The sequence below is a fragment of the Phyllostomus hastatus genome, unplaced genomic scaffold, assembly GCF_019186645.2.
Source record: "Phyllostomus hastatus isolate PE091 unplaced genomic scaffold, TTU_PhHast_1.1 phas_contig_210, whole genome shotgun sequence".
NCBI classification, from domain to species: domain Eukaryota; kingdom Metazoa; phylum Chordata; class Mammalia; order Chiroptera; family Phyllostomidae; genus Phyllostomus; species Phyllostomus hastatus.
The window spans coordinates 33558928-33578000 of record NW_025333737.1 but is presented as its reverse complement, the minus strand read 5'-3'; the positions used below and the strand labels follow the sequence as shown (position 1 = coordinate 33578000).

At 53.7% G+C, this 19073-nt stretch overlaps 1 protein-coding gene across 2 annotated transcripts; it reads right to left on the bottom strand.

Annotated features, from left to right (window-relative positions):
- Nucleotides 1-2224: 2224 nt before the first annotated feature.
- RAD51D (RAD51 paralog D) lies at nucleotides 2225-18950 on the bottom strand. Of its 2 annotated transcripts, XM_045835668.1 has the most exons (11): nucleotides 18495-18950; nucleotides 18111-18172; nucleotides 17783-17901; nucleotides 10743-10824; nucleotides 10363-10497; nucleotides 10067-10250; nucleotides 9772-9866; nucleotides 7301-7391; nucleotides 7123-7193; nucleotides 5673-5837; nucleotides 2225-5231 (listed from the first exon to the last, which is right to left on the bottom strand). In XM_045835668.1, exons 1-11 carry the CDS (start codon nucleotides 18856-18858, stop codon nucleotides 5166-5168), a joined length of 1434 nt encoding a protein of 477 aa, XP_045691624.1. In that variant the 5' UTR covers nucleotides 18859-18950; the 3' UTR covers nucleotides 2225-5165. The 2 variants fall into 2 exon arrangements, with proteins under 2 accessions (XP_045691624.1, XP_045691625.1); XM_045835669.1 differs by lacking the exon at nucleotides 10067-10250 and having other exon boundaries at nucleotides 9772-9867; nucleotides 18495-18944.
- Nucleotides 18951-19073: the final 123 nt, after the last annotated feature.

Sequence of the window (19073 nt, the reverse complement as noted above, 5' to 3'; positions counted from 1 at the left end):
ACCTTCCTATCTCCTCCTTCCTCTCCATGCTGTACGCAGGTGAGGGTTCCCAAATTACGATGGAGGAAGCTGAGGCCCATCAGGGCTCACTGGCCTAGTCAATGTCCTGTAGCTGGGAGGTATTATTAGCCAACTTCACTACCATGGCTGAAAGCCTTTTTAAAAGAAAGGGTTTATTCAGCCCTACAGGACCAGGTCCCAGGGAGTGAAATCTAAACCATCAGCAGCAGCGCTGGGTGGAAAAGGCAACATGTCCCCGCTGTCCTGGAGCTGACGGGGCTCTTCTCCATATGACACGTAGGGGGAAGAAAAATGCAAGTTGTTTGGGAAGAATTTACATTGGCTGCAGAGAAGGGGAATGGGATAAGGTGAAGCGGCGGGGCAGTTCTGTGAGGGCACTGTCTATAGGCGACAAATATTTACTGCTTTTCACTGGTTTCAGGCAATAGTCCTGAAAGTCGCGCACGTGCAAGATCCGATGGCTCATCTTAATGGGCTAGGAGCCACCTGGGTGGATGTTGATTCAAAGCCGAAACATACATTCAGGAATGTGAGCAGTCTGTCACCTGGCCCCCAGCCATTAGCAGCCTTTAACTGCTCTGTCCTACTCTCCAGCCCACTGTAATTTAATTTAAAACATTTCAGAACTTTTGTTCTCGTCAATTTCAAAACCCATGTTTGTCCCACTCCCTCCACAGCACCTCCCGCATCTAGCATTTCCCAGGACGGGCTAGTTTCACAGTAGGAAGGTGAGGATCCCCACAGGGGTGTCCAGCCTTTCGGCGTCTCTGGGCCACACTGAAAGAAGAGTTGTCTCGGCCCACACATCAAATCCACTGCGACACGTAATACAAAAAAAAAAACCCTCAAAATGTTTTAAGTAAATTTACCATTTTGTGTTGGGCTGCATGTGACCTGCGGGCCGCAGGTGGGACACCCCAGGCAGGGGAAGGCTGTGGCAGAACGAAAATAGCTGGGTGATGAGGAGGTGCTGATGAAACCATTCACCAGCTGTGTGCCTTCCTGCACTCGTTTCCTCACCCCTGAAATGCAGGCTGGAACTAGGACGTAAACAACCTAAGGAGCTAACACGCTAGGTTTAGTCAACTGTAAAGCACCAGGGTTGCATGGGGAATCCTTAGCCACCATGGGCTGAGCAAATGCCTAGTCATGAAAATAATATAAATCCTAATGCTTTTGACGGGCGTCTACTGACACTTAATTTTCTTATGCTTTAGGTTCCCACGGAGACCTCTCAGAGTTCTTCTGAGCAATTTGTTTTGTTTTGCATTTTAAAATAAGGAATATCGCAAGGAAAAGCAAAAGCAGTTTTATGTGCAGACTCTCACCTTACAAGTATGATGTCTCATGTTCCCAACAACCCAGCACACTGAGCAGTATTATACCCACGAAGATCTGCAGATTAGGTATGGACCCAAAGCCTCACAGAAGACGGAGCTGGAATCTGAAACTGGATCTTTCTACTACCAGGAAGTCAAGGAATGCCTGGCCTGCTAGAGGCCTCCTGCACCTGGAATAAATGCATCCATCTTTCTCCTACCTGGCTCTCTTGGTAACTTTCCTTGATGCAATCCCCTGTCCTCTCTGCTCCTCTTCAGGGTTTTATTTTCCACGCGAAGGCATTTATTGTCTCCTCTTTCCCCCTCTCTGGTTCCTTGTCTCTTGAGACGCCTGGACCTTGGGCATCCTGATTTCTGAAGATTTGTGATCTGCGACGAAGACACAGCGTTCTCCACCCAGACTCTCCACGTGATCGTCCCAGAAAGTTCATAGGTCCACAACAAGGATGAGGTGGGGCCAAAGAGAGATGTCTTTTTGTAAATCGAAGGTTACAAAATGAGCACTCCCTGAAGGGAGTGCAAGTAATCCACTGTGCAACCCAGTAACTGGAGTCTGGACTCACGACGGCCTGTGGAAATCATTTTTCCCGAGCCCTCTGGCCCGTGTGACAGCCAGAACATCGGAATGCTGCTCAGTAATACGCACATCACCTAGGCAGGCGATCTCGGGGCCGCGTTCACCCACACTCCTCCTTTCCCCGCCTTTCACATGCTCGCCGTCACTATTTTTCATCTTTATCGTGCCCTCGCACAGAGGCAGTCAATAACGCGCCCATTGTGCTGGTGATCTGAAATCCCTTTCTGCGAGCAATAGTATTTAGTAGTAATAAAACACTAATTTGTCTACCGAGTGACATATTTATAGGAGCTGTTTTCTGGGACATATTTTTATTATTTCTCCTCATTTGCTAAGTACTTTCCAATACATATTTATGAAGCCGTGCCTTCCCCCAAGCAGTAGTGAAAAAAATAAATCATATTGTTTCTTTTATTAGCAGCAGCATGGCTTAGAAGTCCTGGTGCCCTGATATTTGTTTGTTCTGGCAAGAGCCAGAATGACCAGTGACCAAGCACCTACTATGTGCCTGTGAAAGGCACTTTACATCAATCATCTGTTGAATTTCCCTGAGACATATGTTTTACCAATAAGGAAAATGTAATTCCCCTGCAACATAGATTTTAACCACTAAGAGAAACATTACCTTAATTGGCTCGGCCATCAAGGGCCCAGAAGGGTTTTGAACTTGGATCTTCATGCCAAGATCCTGAATCACCTGGACCACCGTTGAGGGATAAGAAAGGGAGGAGGTGAGGGTGGGTGCACCAGCTGCAGTGGGCAGTGGGGGCGGACAGAGGCAGCACCTAAGGGAGTCGAGGGCACTGGGGTAGAAGAGCCGACCTGGGGAACTGTCCAGAGTGGCGTGACCGGAGTAGCGCGCGGTGGCAGCACGCTGGGCACTAACGCCCTGGTCTGAGAACAAGGCCCCAGGAGGAAGCGAGTGTGAGGGGCCACGTCCTGCAGGCATGTCCCTGGGTGGTCTGGCAGAGCAGTGATGGTGGGGGGCGCCTTCCCATGGCCAGAGAGGCCTCACTTGGACGAGGGCTGTGGCGCATTCAGCTGGAGGAAGTGCCCCAGTGGGAACAGAGCCGTGCGGATTGGAAGTCAAAGGCAACGTGGGACAGAGAGTCCCGGCCTAGGAATCAGGAGTTCTGGGTCCCAGCCTGGTTCTGCCACTGGGACCGCGATTCCTCCTCTTGCAGCCTCAGCTCCTTTTCTTTTCTCATTGTTTTGTAGAGACAGAGAAGGGGAAGAGAGATCAAGAAATGTCAATGTGTCGTTTCACTCATTCATGCACTCACTGGTTGTTTCTTGTATGTGCCCTGCCCAGAGATGGCGCACACAACCTTAGTGTATTGGGACGATGCTCTCACCAACTGAGCTTCCCAGCCAGACCAGGGCTTCAGTCCCCTTCTCTGTTACATGGCAAGATGGGCCAGAGGATCTCTACAGGCCTCTCAAATCACACTGTGCTAGGTCCTCAGTCAGGGACGCAGCACCTGGAACCACGGCAAAGCCCTCCCCAGGCCAGAGACGGCCACTGGCTCCACGGTGGATGCCAAGCCCGACTGACTGGAGTGCCACGTGGAGAAAAACTGCAGAAGACTTCGAGCTCCACAAAAAAGAATGCTTGATTGGTTGGCGGGGTCTTCATGGGCTCAGGCTGCCAAATGGTAAGAGGCACAGGGATATGCCCTTCCCAGCTTAACGTACAACAGTTCGCTGCCATGGTTGTGGAGATGTGCCAACGTGCCGCCGCTCCCAGCGTGAGGATACTGAAGGTTAATTTCCTCTGGGGTGTTCCCTGGGGGCAGCAGCACCCCCAGGCTCCCCGATCACGCCCCCACTCAGGCAGACGCCCTCTCGCCAGTGCGCCGTGCACTTCCAAAGCTCCACGCTTCTTACCTCTAGCCCTGCTGCGTGTATCACCTTTAAATGTCATATCATCCATCTATGCCTCTGCCTCCCCCTTTTCCTGCGGCCAACACACAACTAATTAATTATACAACAGGCTCTCCAACCGAGACAGGCAACCTTCCTTTAAAAAAAAACACAAATGTGTTCAGTAAGCCTGATCATTTCTCTGCGTGGCCTTTTCTTTTCCCTTCCCTGGTGTCCTCCTCTCCTCCCAGCCAGGCTTACAGCTCGCAGACGGATGGCCACAGTCCTGGTAACAGACAAGGGGGTTGTTGCATCCACTGGGCACAAGGCTGTGGTACAGCTGGCAGGAAGAAAAGGGTAATTACATTGCCTCTCGGAGCCACCGGCAACGCATTTCTGCATGAAGACTAGATTTGCCATGTGTTATTTATGCCAGCATCAATTTTCCCAGCTGGCTCTATTTACTGAGCAAATTCTCCTGTCTGTTTATGGGCACAGCCACGGTTCAGCACCTCTGGTTACTCTGTCCCGGAGAGAGGCCCCACAGGGCACCATGCATATTAAACGAGTGGCTGGATTCTCCAGGAGCAGGTCACACCTTGCCTCCTCTAGATTGCCTCCCTGGGCCTGCAGGGAGCTCCCTGACTCACCCAGCCCTGGTGATGCATGCAGGTGTGTGAAACCCAATCAGCAAGGGAAAGAGAAATAACTGTTCTCTGGGGCCCCACTGGGGGAAACTGGAAAAAAAAACAAAAACCTTCTGGGGTAAATTAGGTGGATCTGGGGCTCAGGGAATTTCCTTCTGACGTTTTTAAGAGCAGGACATAGGTGGGAGAAGAGTTTTACATTTACAAGGTTACTTCAACTCAGGAACTCAAAGGCAGAGCTAAGGAGAAGAGAGCCTCATTTTACGGAGGCAAAAAAAAAAAAAAAAAGAGAGAGAGAGAAGCAAAGGCACGCTTTGTGGTTCAGCCCCATGTCAGGACGGAGGGCGGGTGGGATGGTGACGCGCAGGGTTATCCGTCCTGTCACCAGTGCGCTCCTTCAGGGAGTCCCCAGGCCGGGTGCACTGGGCTCCCACCGGAAACATACGTGGTAGAAACGGGGAAGAGAACTTGGCTCCAGCAGGGATTCCTGGGTCTTCCCGCCACGGCGTCCTCTCGCCAGTAGCTCCGTATGTTCCCACGGACAGAGAAGCTGAGGGAACTGAGATGTGTCTCCTCTGCCCAGCCCGAGAGCCTCCCCGCAGTCCCCACGCAGCAGCAGCAGCAGCAGCGGACAGAAGCATTCCTGCATGGGACCGCTGGGGGCCTCGAGGCCTCTCTCCCTGCCAACCGGCAGCACAGTCCTAGCTGCTCTCCCTGTCACTCTGGACTCCGCTCCAGGGTCCCCCAGGTCCCAAAGTCCACCGTCTCCTGGAAACCTGTTGGCTGGGAAAAGGCAGGAGGGAAGGGTAAGTTTTTGAGTTAAGCAACCCAAGTGGGTAGTGTCTTCGGTTGCAAGGTCTCAGCACCCGAGACTTTCTCTGTAAGATATCTATGGGCATAGAAACTACCCTCAAGGACCCTGGCCATTTTTTTAGTTTTATTATTATAATTTTAATTTATTGATTTTTAGCAACTGCAGAGGAAGAGAGTGGGAGAGCGAGAGAAAGAGAGAGAAACACTGATTTGCTGTTCCACCTATCTAGTCACTGGTGGCTTCTTGCACATGCCCTGACCGGGGCTAGAACCCATAACCTTGGAACATCGGGACGGCGCTCTAATCAACTGAACTACCCTGCCAGGGCTTAGTTTTATCATTATTAGTTTTATTGTTACTTATCGGTATTACTATTATGAGTTCTATGCGCCCCCCGGGGGCCGGCTCACCAGACGGGGAGATTTGGTCAGACACACGGTGCGCTGGCTGCCTGGTGCCCCTGCTCCTTCGCCGCTGGCCAGGACCACCCGGGTGCTGGGCACGAAGCTCCAGGAGCGGCCCAGCGCAGGTCTGAGCTTCCCGCTGTCCCTGTCGCGGGTCATGTGGTTGGTCACCTGAGGCAGAAAGAGTCAAGGGCTCACAGATGCAACATGCGCACAGAGAAGACACGTGCTTCTTCTGCTTCATTTTATGGATGGGATAGCGAGGCCCGAGAGGAGAAACACCCCAACCCCCGCCCCCCGAGTCTCCGTCACTCATCCCCAGCCTGCCTCGACCTTGAACCCTGGGCTCCAGGACCTGGGAAAGGACCTGTGCACAGCTCTTTCCGCCAAACCACGCTGCCTCAGGCTTGACGCCAGCAAAGCTGACAGGCGCATGTCTGGGAGTGAGCAGATGTGCTACCGGCGCTTCCTAAGGGGAGGCCACACCCCCGGCCCCGCAGATGGGCATCCTGAGACCATGTCCGTCCATGTGTTAAGGGGGCATGGGTGTACATGGGGGTGGAGGGCGTTCTGGAAAGGGGGGCTCCTGATCTGGTTGGTCAGCTCTACTCTGCCCAGGCTGGTCATGGGTAAGAAAACCCTGCAACATGGGTTTAAACAAGATAATATGTAACTGCTAAAAATGGTATTCTGGAAGAATCTTTAAAGACATGAGAAACAGAATGAGACGGTAAGTTATTGTTTTTTTTTAACACAGTTCCGGTCTTTTTGGAAAGCTGGTTGAAAGCACGTGTACCTATGCAGAGAAAGAAGATTCTACGGACCTACGTAAAAATACGGTTTCTGCAGAGGTGGCGACTGAGTGCAAACTTGACTCATATTTATTTTTACCCTCCCTACGAGAGGCATGCAGACTTGTAAGAAATTGCTCCATAAGCAGAAAATCTAATTTTAAAAGCAAAAAGATCCCTTTCTAGGAAGCTTCTGAAAAAAAAAGGCAAAGCTGGGGGTGCAGAAGCCAGACGAGTGGCTGCCTGGGGCGGGGGTTCGGGGCTGAGAGACAGGAACACCCCGTGAGGGGACTGCCGTGGGTGACGAGACAGGACACAACGGCGGCCGAACTTCCAACAAGAAGCACGCACTCCGTGTGAGTTCGCCTGCGTTACAGAAAGTGAGAAGAGAAACAAGACCGCCCCTGATCGCCTGGCTGTTTGTGGACCGACCCCCTCCTGGTCCAGAGCTCTGCATGGCCCGGGGAAGCTGGGCTGTGACCCTTTCCTAAAGGGCCACTTGTGGGGGAAGGTTCGGAAGCTGCCGTTTAAGGGAAATAAAGGAACTTCTATTTAAGGAAAAAAAAAATTCTAGCTATAGCTAGAAATGGTGTTCCTCTTCCCCCTGGGGAAAGCCCAGGGACGAGGGCTGAGCCCAGCACGGCCGGCCAAGCACACTTCCTCACCAGCACCGCCACGCCGAGGTCCCGGGCCAGGGTCTTCAGCTCTTGGGCCAGCTGCATCATCAAGGCCAAGCCTGGAGGGGGAGAAGCAGAGGAGGAGGGCAGGGGGCAGCGGGGCCCGGCCGGCGGGAGGCGGGACCACATCCCTGACCCCCTGGGCTCTGCCACACACAGCACGCACCTTCCCTCTGCTGACCTCCCAGAAGTGGGGACACCACAGCCGTGACGGAGTCCACAATGACCACCTTCACAGTCCCTGCAGAGTCGCGCACCTAAGGGGTTGGGGGGAAGCAGGGGCGGCGATGAGCCACTCGGCCTCTAGAGGGCTCCCTAGAGGCGTCCCCTTAGAGGGCGAGCTTGCTCCTCCCACAAACTGGTAAGAACCTTCCCTGACCTCACACTGACGCCCAGGAGTCCCCAAATTCCAGCAAATGTCTTTTCTCCAACCCCATTTGCACGTCTAACAGATTTTACTGAATACCTGGGTGGACAGAGAAGGTTTAAATTACGGGACATCCCAGAGAGCCTGAGCTAATGAAATGTGAGAATTCCTGTGCAGAGGGCTGTGGCCCCTGGTCAGGGATTTCTGCAGCGGCCGTCTTTCTCCTCGTGGCCGGCCCCCACCATCTCATCAGGCCGCTCTTTCCCCTCCCCTGCTTACCCCCCGAATTCCCAACCTCCTGGGACTTGAGTTTTCTCTCTACTTCACTGTCTCCTTCTAGCTCTGCCTCTAGGGCTCATCCTCCTTATCGAAAATGGTTCCAAATATAGACTTATCTAGACAGCCATCTGTTGAAACCACAATTCTCCGTCTCTACACAGACATTAGCACCCTCCCGGCTCGGCTGCCTGGACTTAAACTGTCTTTGATGCTTCCCTTCACTCTTGCCTCTTCTTTTGATTTTTTTCAAGATTTTATTTATTTATTTATTTTTAGAGGTGGGGGGAGGGAGGAAGAAAGAGAGGGAGAGCGACATCCGTGTGGGAGAGACACATGGATCAGTTGCCTCCCGCACGCCCCCAAGGGGGGACCTGGCCTGCAACCCAGGCATGTGCCCTCCTGCCTGGGAATCAAACTGCTGACCTTTCGGTTCCCAGGCCAGTGCTCAGCCCACCGAGCCACATCGGCCAGGGCCCCCTTATTTCTTATGCCCAAGTCATTTGCTGGTTCTGTTAACTCAACTTTTTTTTTTGCTTCATGTCAGCCGAATTTGGGACAGTCAGCACTCTCCGCTCTTTCTCTGGAATGTCTCCCTTCACCGCCCACTGACCGACTCTGGGCCCGTCAGCAGCTTGTCTAAGAGAGGACGGCCAGTAAGACAGGAGGTAAAACTGAAACTGGCTTAGCCCGCCTCACTTTTGGGGAGAGGCAGGGTGAAATCTCCGGCTAACATGGGACAGCAAGCCTTTCCCCGCTTGTAGCTGTGGGGCTGCCAGGTCATCTGTGGCGGGGACACCCTAAGGTGGCCCCCTGTGCCCTACCTTTAGGCCCTCAAGCCCTTGGATAAGCAACCCCTGCCCCCTCCCTTGACCCTGGATGAGTCCCATGGCCTTCTCTGACTAATAAAATGTCAAAGGTCTTGGAGAGTCACTGTCTTAATCAGGCGGTGTTATATGGCGAAGGGAACGAGACATCACTCCCGTGACCATGTTATGTTATATAAGATTGCATGTTGCCCTGGCTGGTGTAGCTCAGTGGATTGAGCACAGGTCTGCGAACCAAAAGGTCACCGGTTCAATTCCCAGTCAGGGTACATGCCTGGGTTGCAGGCCATGACCCCCAGCAACCGCACATTGATGTTTCTCTCTCTCTCTCTTCCTCCCTCCCCTTTCTAAAAATAAATAAATAAAATCTTAAAAAAAAGATGATAAATCATAATACATAAAAAATTTATGTGCAGTGAATGGAGGGGGTGCTGTGACGGGGTGAACATGTCAAAGTGGTTTGCAAAGTTTCTTGGTGCTACTGACATTTCGGCCAAACAATTCCTTGCTGTGGGGCTGCCTCATGCACCGGAAGATGGTTGGCAGCAGCACCCCGTCCTCTCCCCACTAGGAGCCAACAGCGGGAGATGGACGACATACTCAAAGCATCCAAATCAATAAAGTTATTGGTGAAAATGAAAAATGTGTCTTTTACCTTACGGAAAACACTAAACAGATTTTTTGGCCAACGCAACCTCTATTCTCCCCGCCCTGAATGTGGACGTGGACATATGAAAGCACAAGGCCAGAGTGACAGCGAGAGCGGCCACTCTGCGGTCACGAGAGCAAAGAGCACGAGAATCAGACACACTAACCCAGAGCCCTAACATGTGGCCCTGCCGACCCCCAGACGCATCGGAGGCCATCAGATGCCCTCCTAGTGTGTGCGTGTCTGTCAGCCACACTCTGTTATCTGCAGCTGAAAACTGGTCCCGTGGGGGCTGCAGAGACGAATGCGACACGGCCCTTGTACTCACGGGGTCACTGTCTAGTGGGCGAGAGGAGCACACAAACGAGGAGGCACTCGGAACCCCATCCTGGGAGCCGCGAGCACAGCTGGGGTCGCCAGATTGCACCTCTGCACCTCCACAGACTCTCTAAGAGAACACCTGCCCACGAACAGCACAGCGAGCACCAGCGCAGGGCAGGGCCGGACAGCAGGCTCACCTGCTGGGCTACAGCCCCTCGGAGGTCCTGCAGCACGTCCAACACCTGGAAGATGTCAAAGGCACGCGCCACCTGGATTCTCTGGAGAGCTCCTGCCTGAGAGAAGAGGGGGCGATGGATAAGAGGGAGCAGGACCGAGCAAGGTGAAGGGGGACTTTGAGGCTGAGGAGCAGGACTCAGGTCCGGGAAGGCAAGCGGGCTTTGTCTCATGGGCCGGCTGTCACTGTGGCGGCCGCCTGGGTGCTGAGCTGCGAAGCCAAGGCAGGGCACAGCGGGAAAGAGCGAGTGGACTAACCCAGTGGTGTCTGCCGTGGGCAAGAAACGGGGCAGAACCAGCGATGCCGGGTGTTTGCCAGGCCCGGACTGAGGGATGCAAGGAGCTGGGTTTCCCGGGAGGACGGCGTGGGCAGAATCCAAGCCGGGATGGTGCCGTAACAGGGAGGCTTGAAGGACACAGGAAGTATTGGCGGAGCAGCAAGCTGCAAACCCAGAAAGGGCTGTTCATCTAAACGGCCAATATTCTTACGACGTAAGGGTAATGGGGGTCTTCGTGTCCGAGCTTCGGAGGAACCCAGCCCCCCTGCCCCTTACCTGCTCTCCTTCATCTGCGGTTCTCGCCTGAAGTAGCTGCAGGATGCGGGAGGCGGTCAGCCCTCCGTTGGAATCGACGTACAGGACGTTCTGCTGCAGGCCATGGGCCACGTTTGCAGCCACACAAAGACATACCTGAGTCAGAGACAAGGCACTGGGTGAACCTGACCCCTCAAAGACTGCCCAGAGTGGGAGCTCCCCACCAACTCTAGTTCAGATCCCAGGGACGGAGAACGGGCCAAGTTCAAAACCCACTTCTCACCACTCATCTTCTCTCTTCCAAGCTCTGAATCACATGCTACGGGCCGAAGCTTCCCCAGGGGCCCAGGACCACACACCGACCTCCCCCGATCCTCCTGGCTGCTGGCTGCCAGTGTTACCTGGGTTTTGCCGCTACCCGGGACTCCTGCGATTTCGGTCACCTCTCCAGTGTAGAGACCAGCATCGAGCAGTTTGTCTAGGCTGATGGCAGAAGAGGAAGCAGGAGAATCAACCCAGGGGACTGGAGAGTAGGGAGGGAAGCAGTAGCCAGGAAGAAAAACACGACATCCCTTGCAAGCACTGGCCCTGTCCCGAGACAGTGGCTTAAACAACCATCTCCCCACAGAGGTCTCTGCCGCCCCATGGGGTCTGCCTTGCAGTCTCCATCTCAGCCCCCGTGGGTTTCCTCGATGATATTTATCACTTTTTAAACTTTGAAATAGTTATAGATTCACAGGAAGTTGCACAAAAAAAAACTGCACAGGGAGGTCCCATGGACCCTTCACCTAGTTTTCCCCAACGGGGCACCACCCTGCATGATGCGATGAACTGCACTTCCGTACAATACCAGAAACTGACACTGGTGGGGTCCACAGAGCTTACTCCAGTTTCACCGATGTTACTTTCACGTGTGTCTGTGTGTACGGTTCTACGCCATTTGATCACGCGTCTCCACGTATGATTATGCAAATACCACAGTGAAGACACGGAACATTTCCAGCCCTACAAGGCTCCCCTGTGCTACCCTTTTATAACCACGTGTTCCCCCCCCCCCGACGCCTAGCCTCCCACCCCTGGCAACCACTACCCTGTTCTCCACCTCTATTGTTATTTCAAGAACGTCACCTACGTAGAATCATCATAAGGCATGTAACCTCCGTGACTGGCTTCTTCACTCAGCACTGTTCCTGCGGGAGACCCACCCAGGCTGTCGTGTGCGCTGAGATTTTGCTCCGTGCTGTCACTGAGCGACACTCCATGGTACGTCCATACCCCGTCCTCCCGCTGGGGGGCACTGCAGCTGTTTCCAGTTTGGGACCATTACAAATAGAGCTGCTATGAGCATTTGTGTACAGATTTTGCGTGAACCTACGTTTTTATTGCTCTGGAATAAATGCCCAAGAATACGTGGCTGGGATGTAAAGTAAGTGCATATTAATTTTATGTGAAACCACTGTTTCCCAGAGTGGCTTTGCCATGTGACTTTTCCTCTAGCAACATACGAGTGATCCAGTTTCTCTGCATCCTTACCGGCAGCATTTGTTGTTATCATCATTGTTTATTTTAGCCATTCTGATAGGAGTGCAGTAATGTCGCACTGGGGTTTTAATTTGCATTTCCCTAATGAACAATGATGCTGAACACCCTTTTATGTGATTCTTTGCCACCTGTGTGCCCCCTCCGGTGAAATGTCTGTTCATGCCTTTTGCCCACGTGCTAATTAGATTGCACTACTGCTGAGGCTGAAGAATTTTTTAGGTATTCTAGACGCAAGTCCTTTGTTGACTACGTGGCTTTAAGATATTTTTCCTACTTCAGCCCTGGTTGGCATAGCTCAGTGGATTGAGCGCGGGCTGCAAACCAAAGCATCAGAGGTTCGATTCCCAGTCAGGGCACATGCCTGGGTTGCAGGCCACGGCCCCCAGCAACCGCACATTGGTGTTTCTCTCTCTCTCTCTCTCTTTCTCCCTCCCTTCCCTCTCTAAAAATAAATAAGATCTTAAAAAAAAGATATTTTCCCTACTTCATAGCTTGTTTTTTCATCCTCTTTTACAGAGTAAAAGTTTTTAGTTTCAACTAGTGTTTCATTTTGACTTTCTTATGTAAAAAATTACGGATTTTGCTGCTCCTACTTTCATTTCAAATCTAAAAACTCTTGACCTCGTCCCAGTTCCCAAAGATTTTCTCCTGTTTTGTTCTAAAAGATTGATAGTTTAAAGTGTTACATTGAAGTCCATGATCCATGTCCAATTTCAGGTTCATCGGTTTATCACCTGTGATGTTCAACGGCTCTGGCACCCTCTGTTCAGAAGGCTGTATCGTTCCTCCACCGAAGTGCTTTTGCGTCTTTGTCCGAAACCAGCTGGACGTGTCTGGGGTCTATTTCTGGGTCCTCTATTCCACTCCATCGATCTGTAGAGCCGTCTCTTCGCAACGCCACATTCGTCTTGATTACTGCGGCTGTACAGTAAGCTTTACTGTTTGGGAGAGTGATTCCTGCACCTTTATTCTTCTTTTTCAAAATTGTTTTAGCTGTTCTAGGCCATTGGCTCTTCCATGAAATTATTCGAATAAGCCTATTTCTACAAATAATCTTGCTGGGGTTTTCAGCAGGAACCACATTCAAGTTATCGATCGTTTTCGGGAGAACTGGTCTCTCTGCCGTGCTCAGTGTCCCGATCCACGACTGTCCCTCCGCTTACCCGGGTCCTCTTTGATTTCCTTCATCAGCGATTGTTCATGTTGGGCATGTAGACCCGATCCCTGTTTGGTTAGATGGAGACCTGTGTGTTTCATTTTCTTGGAAGCAATTTTAAATGGTATTGTGTTTCTCACTTTCATTTCCACGTGTTCATTCTGAGTATATAGAAACGCAATTAATTTTCACACGTTACTCTTACCTCCGGCAACCTTGCTGAGTTCACTTGGTACTGGTGGTTCTAGGATTTGGAATTCTTTCCTGTGTGCTTGTTTTTGTCTGCCTTCCCCATGCAGCCCAGAGCCCCCCCGGGCAAGAGCTGGGCCTTGCTCACTATCACACCCCAGCGTTGGCTCGGCGCCTTAAACCCAGGAGCCGTGCAGTGACTGTGCCCAGAGCAGTGAGCGATGGGACGGTGCTACTTAGTTCCGATTATTGGCAGCACTCCGGCCGTGGAAGCCTTGGGATGAGACTCAAGACACAGCCAATCCCCAGTCCAAGTTCTGTCCTTGAACCCCCACGACGCAGACAACCAACCAGCCTCCACGCGCTGCCCACCCCACAGGCTGAAGACCCTCCTCCCCCACAGAGCCTGGACCAGTGCTGCCACGTCCTGGCCACCAGCATCCTCCTCCTACACCCGCACTCACCTTTGCAGGTGCCAGCCCCCGGAACAGTTCTGAGTACTTCCCATGACCGCTCTGCATAGGCCAAGCAGCACCTTAGTAAGCACCCAATCGATTCCAGTCCCGGGGACTCTGTGATTATAACCACAGGCCCCCGCCAGTCGCAGGTAACCACCAGGACTGGTCCCCACGGCAGCCCTGTATCTCCTTGGGACAACTGTGCTCACCCTGTCTGTCTAATAGGCACCTGTTTGAAAGGCACCCGGCCTCTACCGCTCCAGGACCCCCTTCCCCCCACTGCGATCAGCGAACCCCAGTCTCGTTACAGCAGTGCTTCCCCCAGCGTGGCCCCCAGACCAGCACGCCCCTCTCCCACGCCCCCAACCGGGGACCTGGTTAGAAATGCACACTCTCAGGCCCCTCCTGGGGGCGGAGACAGCATCTGAGTCCCAGCAAAGCTTCTGGGTCATTTGGATGCACGCTCAGCTTCAAAACCATTAGGCCAGAGAGTCTCAATCCTGCCTGCCTAATGGCAATCGCCAGAGGAGGTTTTAAAAGAGGCAGGGATCAGCTGCGCCTGCGCCGTGGCGTCACCAGCGTCACCATCACCGGGGAGCTTCAGAAAAAATACTGCCGCCTGGGTCCCGCCCCTAGAAAGGGTGATTACATTGTTGGTGGCGGCTTGGGCTTTGTCAAGTAAGCACTTAATAAGTGTTCCTCACAAAATGAAACAAATAAATAAATACATATTCTTGAAAGAATGAATTATGGGAGAAAAGCTGGAAATGTCCACATTGGTGACTGGTTGGATAATTATGGGTAAATTGTGATTTACACATATTACGTAATATTCTACGACCATTAAAATGACCGGAAGACTTTTTAAAGACCTTGGGGAAATGTTAAGACATGGAAGACAAGGGGTAGCAGTGTGCGTGAGCTACCCCACGTGAATCTTACAAAGCAAATGTCTGCATGAACACAAAGAAGCTGAAATCACCGAGACGGTTTTTATTTTTTCTTTCTGTTTCTGCGTGTTGCACGTGATCTATTATGAGTATGTATTACTTTTATAATCAGAAAAACACTAACTGTTATTGAAACAATTTTTATAATGCTCTGCTAACAGTGGGGGAATTTGTAATAAAAATTCATCCATTCAAAAAAAAAGTTCCCAGGCGATGGTAACGTGAGGGCAAGTTGGGGAACCCTTGGCTTAGGGCAGCTACGTCAGGTGGGACCCAGGCGTAAACGTGTCTTAAGCTGCCCAGGTGTTTCGAATGTGCAGGCTCTAAACCGCTGGTCATGACTCTCCAGCCGAGAATCCAGCTCATTCCCAGCAGTGAGGACCACTCTGCCTAAGACATTCCCAAATCCACCTCCCAGCCCCTTGTCACCAGTGCTTTTGTCCACATCTCCCACCGCCTAGAGGGCTTTCCTGCCAATCACCTCTGAGTGGGCAGGTGCGCATGGAGACAGACCCCAGCCTGCCTCGGGGAGCAGAACTCCTGGGATTCACCACTTGGTCCGAATACGAATGACTTCTGGGGCTTACCCTCCACCTTTCCCTCTGATTTGGCTGTTAGGCATTCTATCAGCCGTTCATTCAAACATTGCCTGAGTCCCCCCCAATTTCCTGAAGGCCCTATTCTAAGACGAGGGAGATACAGAGACAGACAAGCCATTGCTCTGGCCTTCAAAGAGCCGCCCACCTCCCCCAACCCACAGAGCTTCTTCCGAGCTCTGAGCTCCGCAGGTGTTTCACGTCCCTGGCAAAGATCCCCAGGGCACGTCGGCACCAAAGGCTCTGAGGAGGCCCACGGCAGAGAAACCTCTTTCATTGGGGCTAATGCAGCATTTCCCAAATTTCTGGCTAAAGAACTTCCCTCCCTCTTCCCTTTTAAAAGTCACATCCGGCCCTGGCTGGTGTGGCTCAGCGGATTGAGCACCAGCCTGTGAACGGAAAGGTTGCTGGTTCGATTCCCAGTCAGGGCACATGCCTGGGTTCGGGGGGGCAAGTCCCCGGTTGGGGGAGTGTGTGAGAGGCAGCTGTGTATCTCTCACGCATTGATGTTTCTCTCCTTCTCTTTCTCCCTCCCTTCCTCTCTCTCTCAAAAAGTAAATAAATAAGATCTTTAAACAATAAAAGTCATATCCAGCCATGGCTGGGGTAGCTCTGTTAGTTTGAGTGTTATCCTAAAACGCCAAGGTTGCAGGTTCGATCCCCCATCAGGGCACACACAAGAATCAACCAATGAATGCATCAATAAGTGGACAACATCTCTCTCTCTCTACCCCCTTCCTCTGTCTCTCTAAAAATTAATTTTAAAAAATTTTTCAAGTCACATCCATGAACGGCCCACAGACTGGCACGAGGAAGGCAGAAACCCGGGCGGTCACCTCTGAGTCCTCGCACCCATACCCCACCTGGCAGGAAGGCCTGTTGCAATTCCTCGTCACCTCCCCAACACTCCTCGACACCTCCCATTGTCGCCTGCCTTAGATCTGACCCCTGCTCCCCAGCTCCGCCAGCCTCCCCGGGCCCGCCCACCTTGCACACCCCCGCCACACCGCCTGCAGCTCTGCTTCCACTATACAGCCACCTGCCCCGAGGAAGGAAACAGGGCAGACAAGTTACAGTCAGGTTTTTAGACCTAGGTGTGTGACAGCGGTGACGACCAGTGTCTGCTCTGCCACTTACTGGCTGCATGACCTGGAGCAAGCCACTGGACCTGAGTCCCCGCGGCCTCGCCTGCAGACGGGTGGTTTTCACTGCAATGCGCTCAGGGGTGGTCCTGAAGATCACGTGAAAAAACACCCCGTGAAGTGTACACGCAGTGCCCAGTTCTTGGTGAGCACCCAGAGAAATCCAGCCCCCCCTTCCTCGACACCCAAGGCCTGCCTCCTCCACAGAACCTTCCTGAACCACCCTGCTCTCCCCAGCAGTGGCCCACTGCAGCTGCAGCCCTGCCAGGGTACCAGCTGAACGCTTCCTGAGTGTGTTGGTTTTCTAAGCTCCACGAGCCCAAAGGCCACATCTGCTTCCTGTTAATCATCACTCCCTCCTGCACCTGTCAGTGGGCTCGCGCTCTTGTCTCCGCCCCACACTCCTTTAAGTGCAGGAGCCTGCAGGTAGCCGGCAGCCAGGAGGCCCTCCGTCGGTGCTTGACAGGTAACAGACTCAGATCCCCGACCAGGAGGCGCAGGCACCACGCTGGGTGGACCTTGTCCAGAGACCACGTTGTGAAAGCAGCAAGGGCCAAACCAACCCAAAGACCTTTGCGGTTGCGGAGTTCTTCGCCCAATTCTGCACCAGCAGGCGGGGAAGGGGTCAGACCCCCTCGGTCACAAAGTGACTGGTGTCTTCTACCTCTCCCCTCTCCAAACGGCACAGCGGCATGTGACTGCTCCTTCATAGTTTCGTCCCCCTTCTGCCGCAGAGTGTGGGGCAAGAATCTAGCACCCCAGGGTTGCACCCCCAAATCCACCCTTTGCTCCTCCTGGGCTCAACTCAAGGGGTTAATAATCGCTATCACACACTCTGAGGAGATTGTGTAACCTGTCTTCAGTGCCTGGGAGACACGAGGCACTCGATAAATGCTAGTCCTGCATGTTCTTTCTCGTCCTCTCCTTAAGTGAAATAGGACAGGGAGCCCGAGAAGAGGTGCTCTGAATCTGCTGAGTAACAACAAAATCCCGACATCTCCTGTTACAGAGCAGTGGTTATTAACCAGGGGCAATTCTGCCCCTCAGGGGTCATCTGGCAACGTCTGGAGACATGCCTGAGTGTTGCAACTTGGGGAGGGAGGCGCTACTGGCTCTAGAGGAGAGAGGTGAGGGAACGCAGCCGAATACCCTGCAGCGCCTGCAGGACACCCCCCACCCCCTCTACTGCCCCACCAGCGAATGATGATGCGCCCCAGAATGTTGGGAGTGTGAGGTCGCCAAACCCTGCAGGAAGGTAACAGAGCTCCAAAGCCCTGTCCATCAGTCCACGCTGGCCTCTCCCCTGCTTGAGAAGCCCTGCTCTGTCTAGACTCAAGCACCAAAAGCCAAGTCGGAAGCATCCGCGTCCTCCTGCCTCTCGCCTTCTTCCCAAAATACACATACAAACCTTCCGATGCCGGTAGACAGGATGGCAGTGGAGGTCTTCAGTTCCTCGTAGAGATCGGCGCCATTGAAGGGGAAAGCTGAGAACTGAGCCAGCAGCACCCGCCTCAGGGCAACCAGGGCCTGCCGAAGGGGTGGGGGCAGCTCAGGACGCAGCCAGGGGCACTTCCACCCGAAGCGGAGCAGAGAGCTCAGGAATGAGCAAGGACCAGGCAAGGGAGGGGGCAACCGGAGTCCCATATGCCCCTCCCCACTCATGGATCTCTGGGAACCCTCTGTTTGGGGACAGATATTTACAGACGCCCAGGTGTGGAACCAGGTCATCAGCTCACCTTATAAGACAAGCCACATTTCTGGGCTACCTCCTCCAGGTCTGCGGAAACCAGGTCCACCACTGAAAACAAAACGAGTGGTTGATTGGCAGGGAGGGCGGGGCTTCCCATGCTTGGCTTTTCCCGTCTGTAAAATGGGGTGACAGTTCTGCCTTGGGGCAAGCCCTCTCGGGAAGCCTGCCAGAACTAACAGAGCCGCAGGGCCAGGCGTGGTGCCCGGCACACAGTAGGGGCTCTGCCCTGCTTGGGGCTGGGCTCGACCACGCCCACCACCCCAGCCTCTCCACAAGGGTGGGGAGCAGACGCCCCCTCCCCCGGGTGTGCCAGGGCCGTGGGGCCGGCCTCCTTGGCGTGCCCAGCTGTGTGGCACGCGCACGCGGTCACCTGTTTTGATTCCGTGGCTCCTCAGAAGCTGGACCATGTCCTGGGTGAGGCCTGGGCAAAGGCCGGCCCTGAGCACGCCCATGTTCCCTGGGGCCCCGGGCCGCTCGTCCAGCGGACACCCGCAACGCCCTCTGCAGACGCCCCTCGGCGCCCCTTTCTGGATCGGGGGCCGGCGCGCGGAGGGTACGGCCCCACGCGGGGTCCCCGGCGCCCAGGGCCCGCCGGTCGCGCCCGGCCGCCGCTTCCGGCTTCCAGGCCGCAAAGCCGGGCCGGCAGCGCCATCTGCTGGCCGCGAGGGGCGGGTGCGCGGCCTCCTGCGACGGGTTGTTTGGGGCGGAAACAAGCCCCACGCACCGGGGCGCATTTCCACCCGGACCTACGTCGCCTGCAGGCGCCACGTGCGCTCCGAGTCCTCGCCAAACACGCACGCACACTGACCTGTGACCCTCTGTTCTAAACGCCGGGCCGGAAAGTTCCAGAAGACTGACCGCCCCCATGCTCAAGGGACCCACCTACTGGTGAGGGCACCGCAGTGAGGAGGGGTCCAATCAGCCGGATAGAATATTACAGATCACGTGA

Coding starts and splice junctions, on each gene's coding strand:
- RAD51D (XM_045835668.1), bottom strand. CDS start 18,858: ATGCGCCCCGGTGCGTGGGGCTTGTTTCCGCCCCAAACAACCCGTCGC. Junction 10,825..17,782: donor CTGTCTACCGGCATCGGAAG/GTTTGTATGTGT, acceptor TTCTGCCATCAG/CCTAGACAAACTGCTCGATG. Junction 5,232..5,672: donor TGACCAAATCTCCCCGTCTG/GTGAGCCGGCCC, acceptor GCCTTTTCCCAG/CCAACAGGTTTCCAGGAGAC.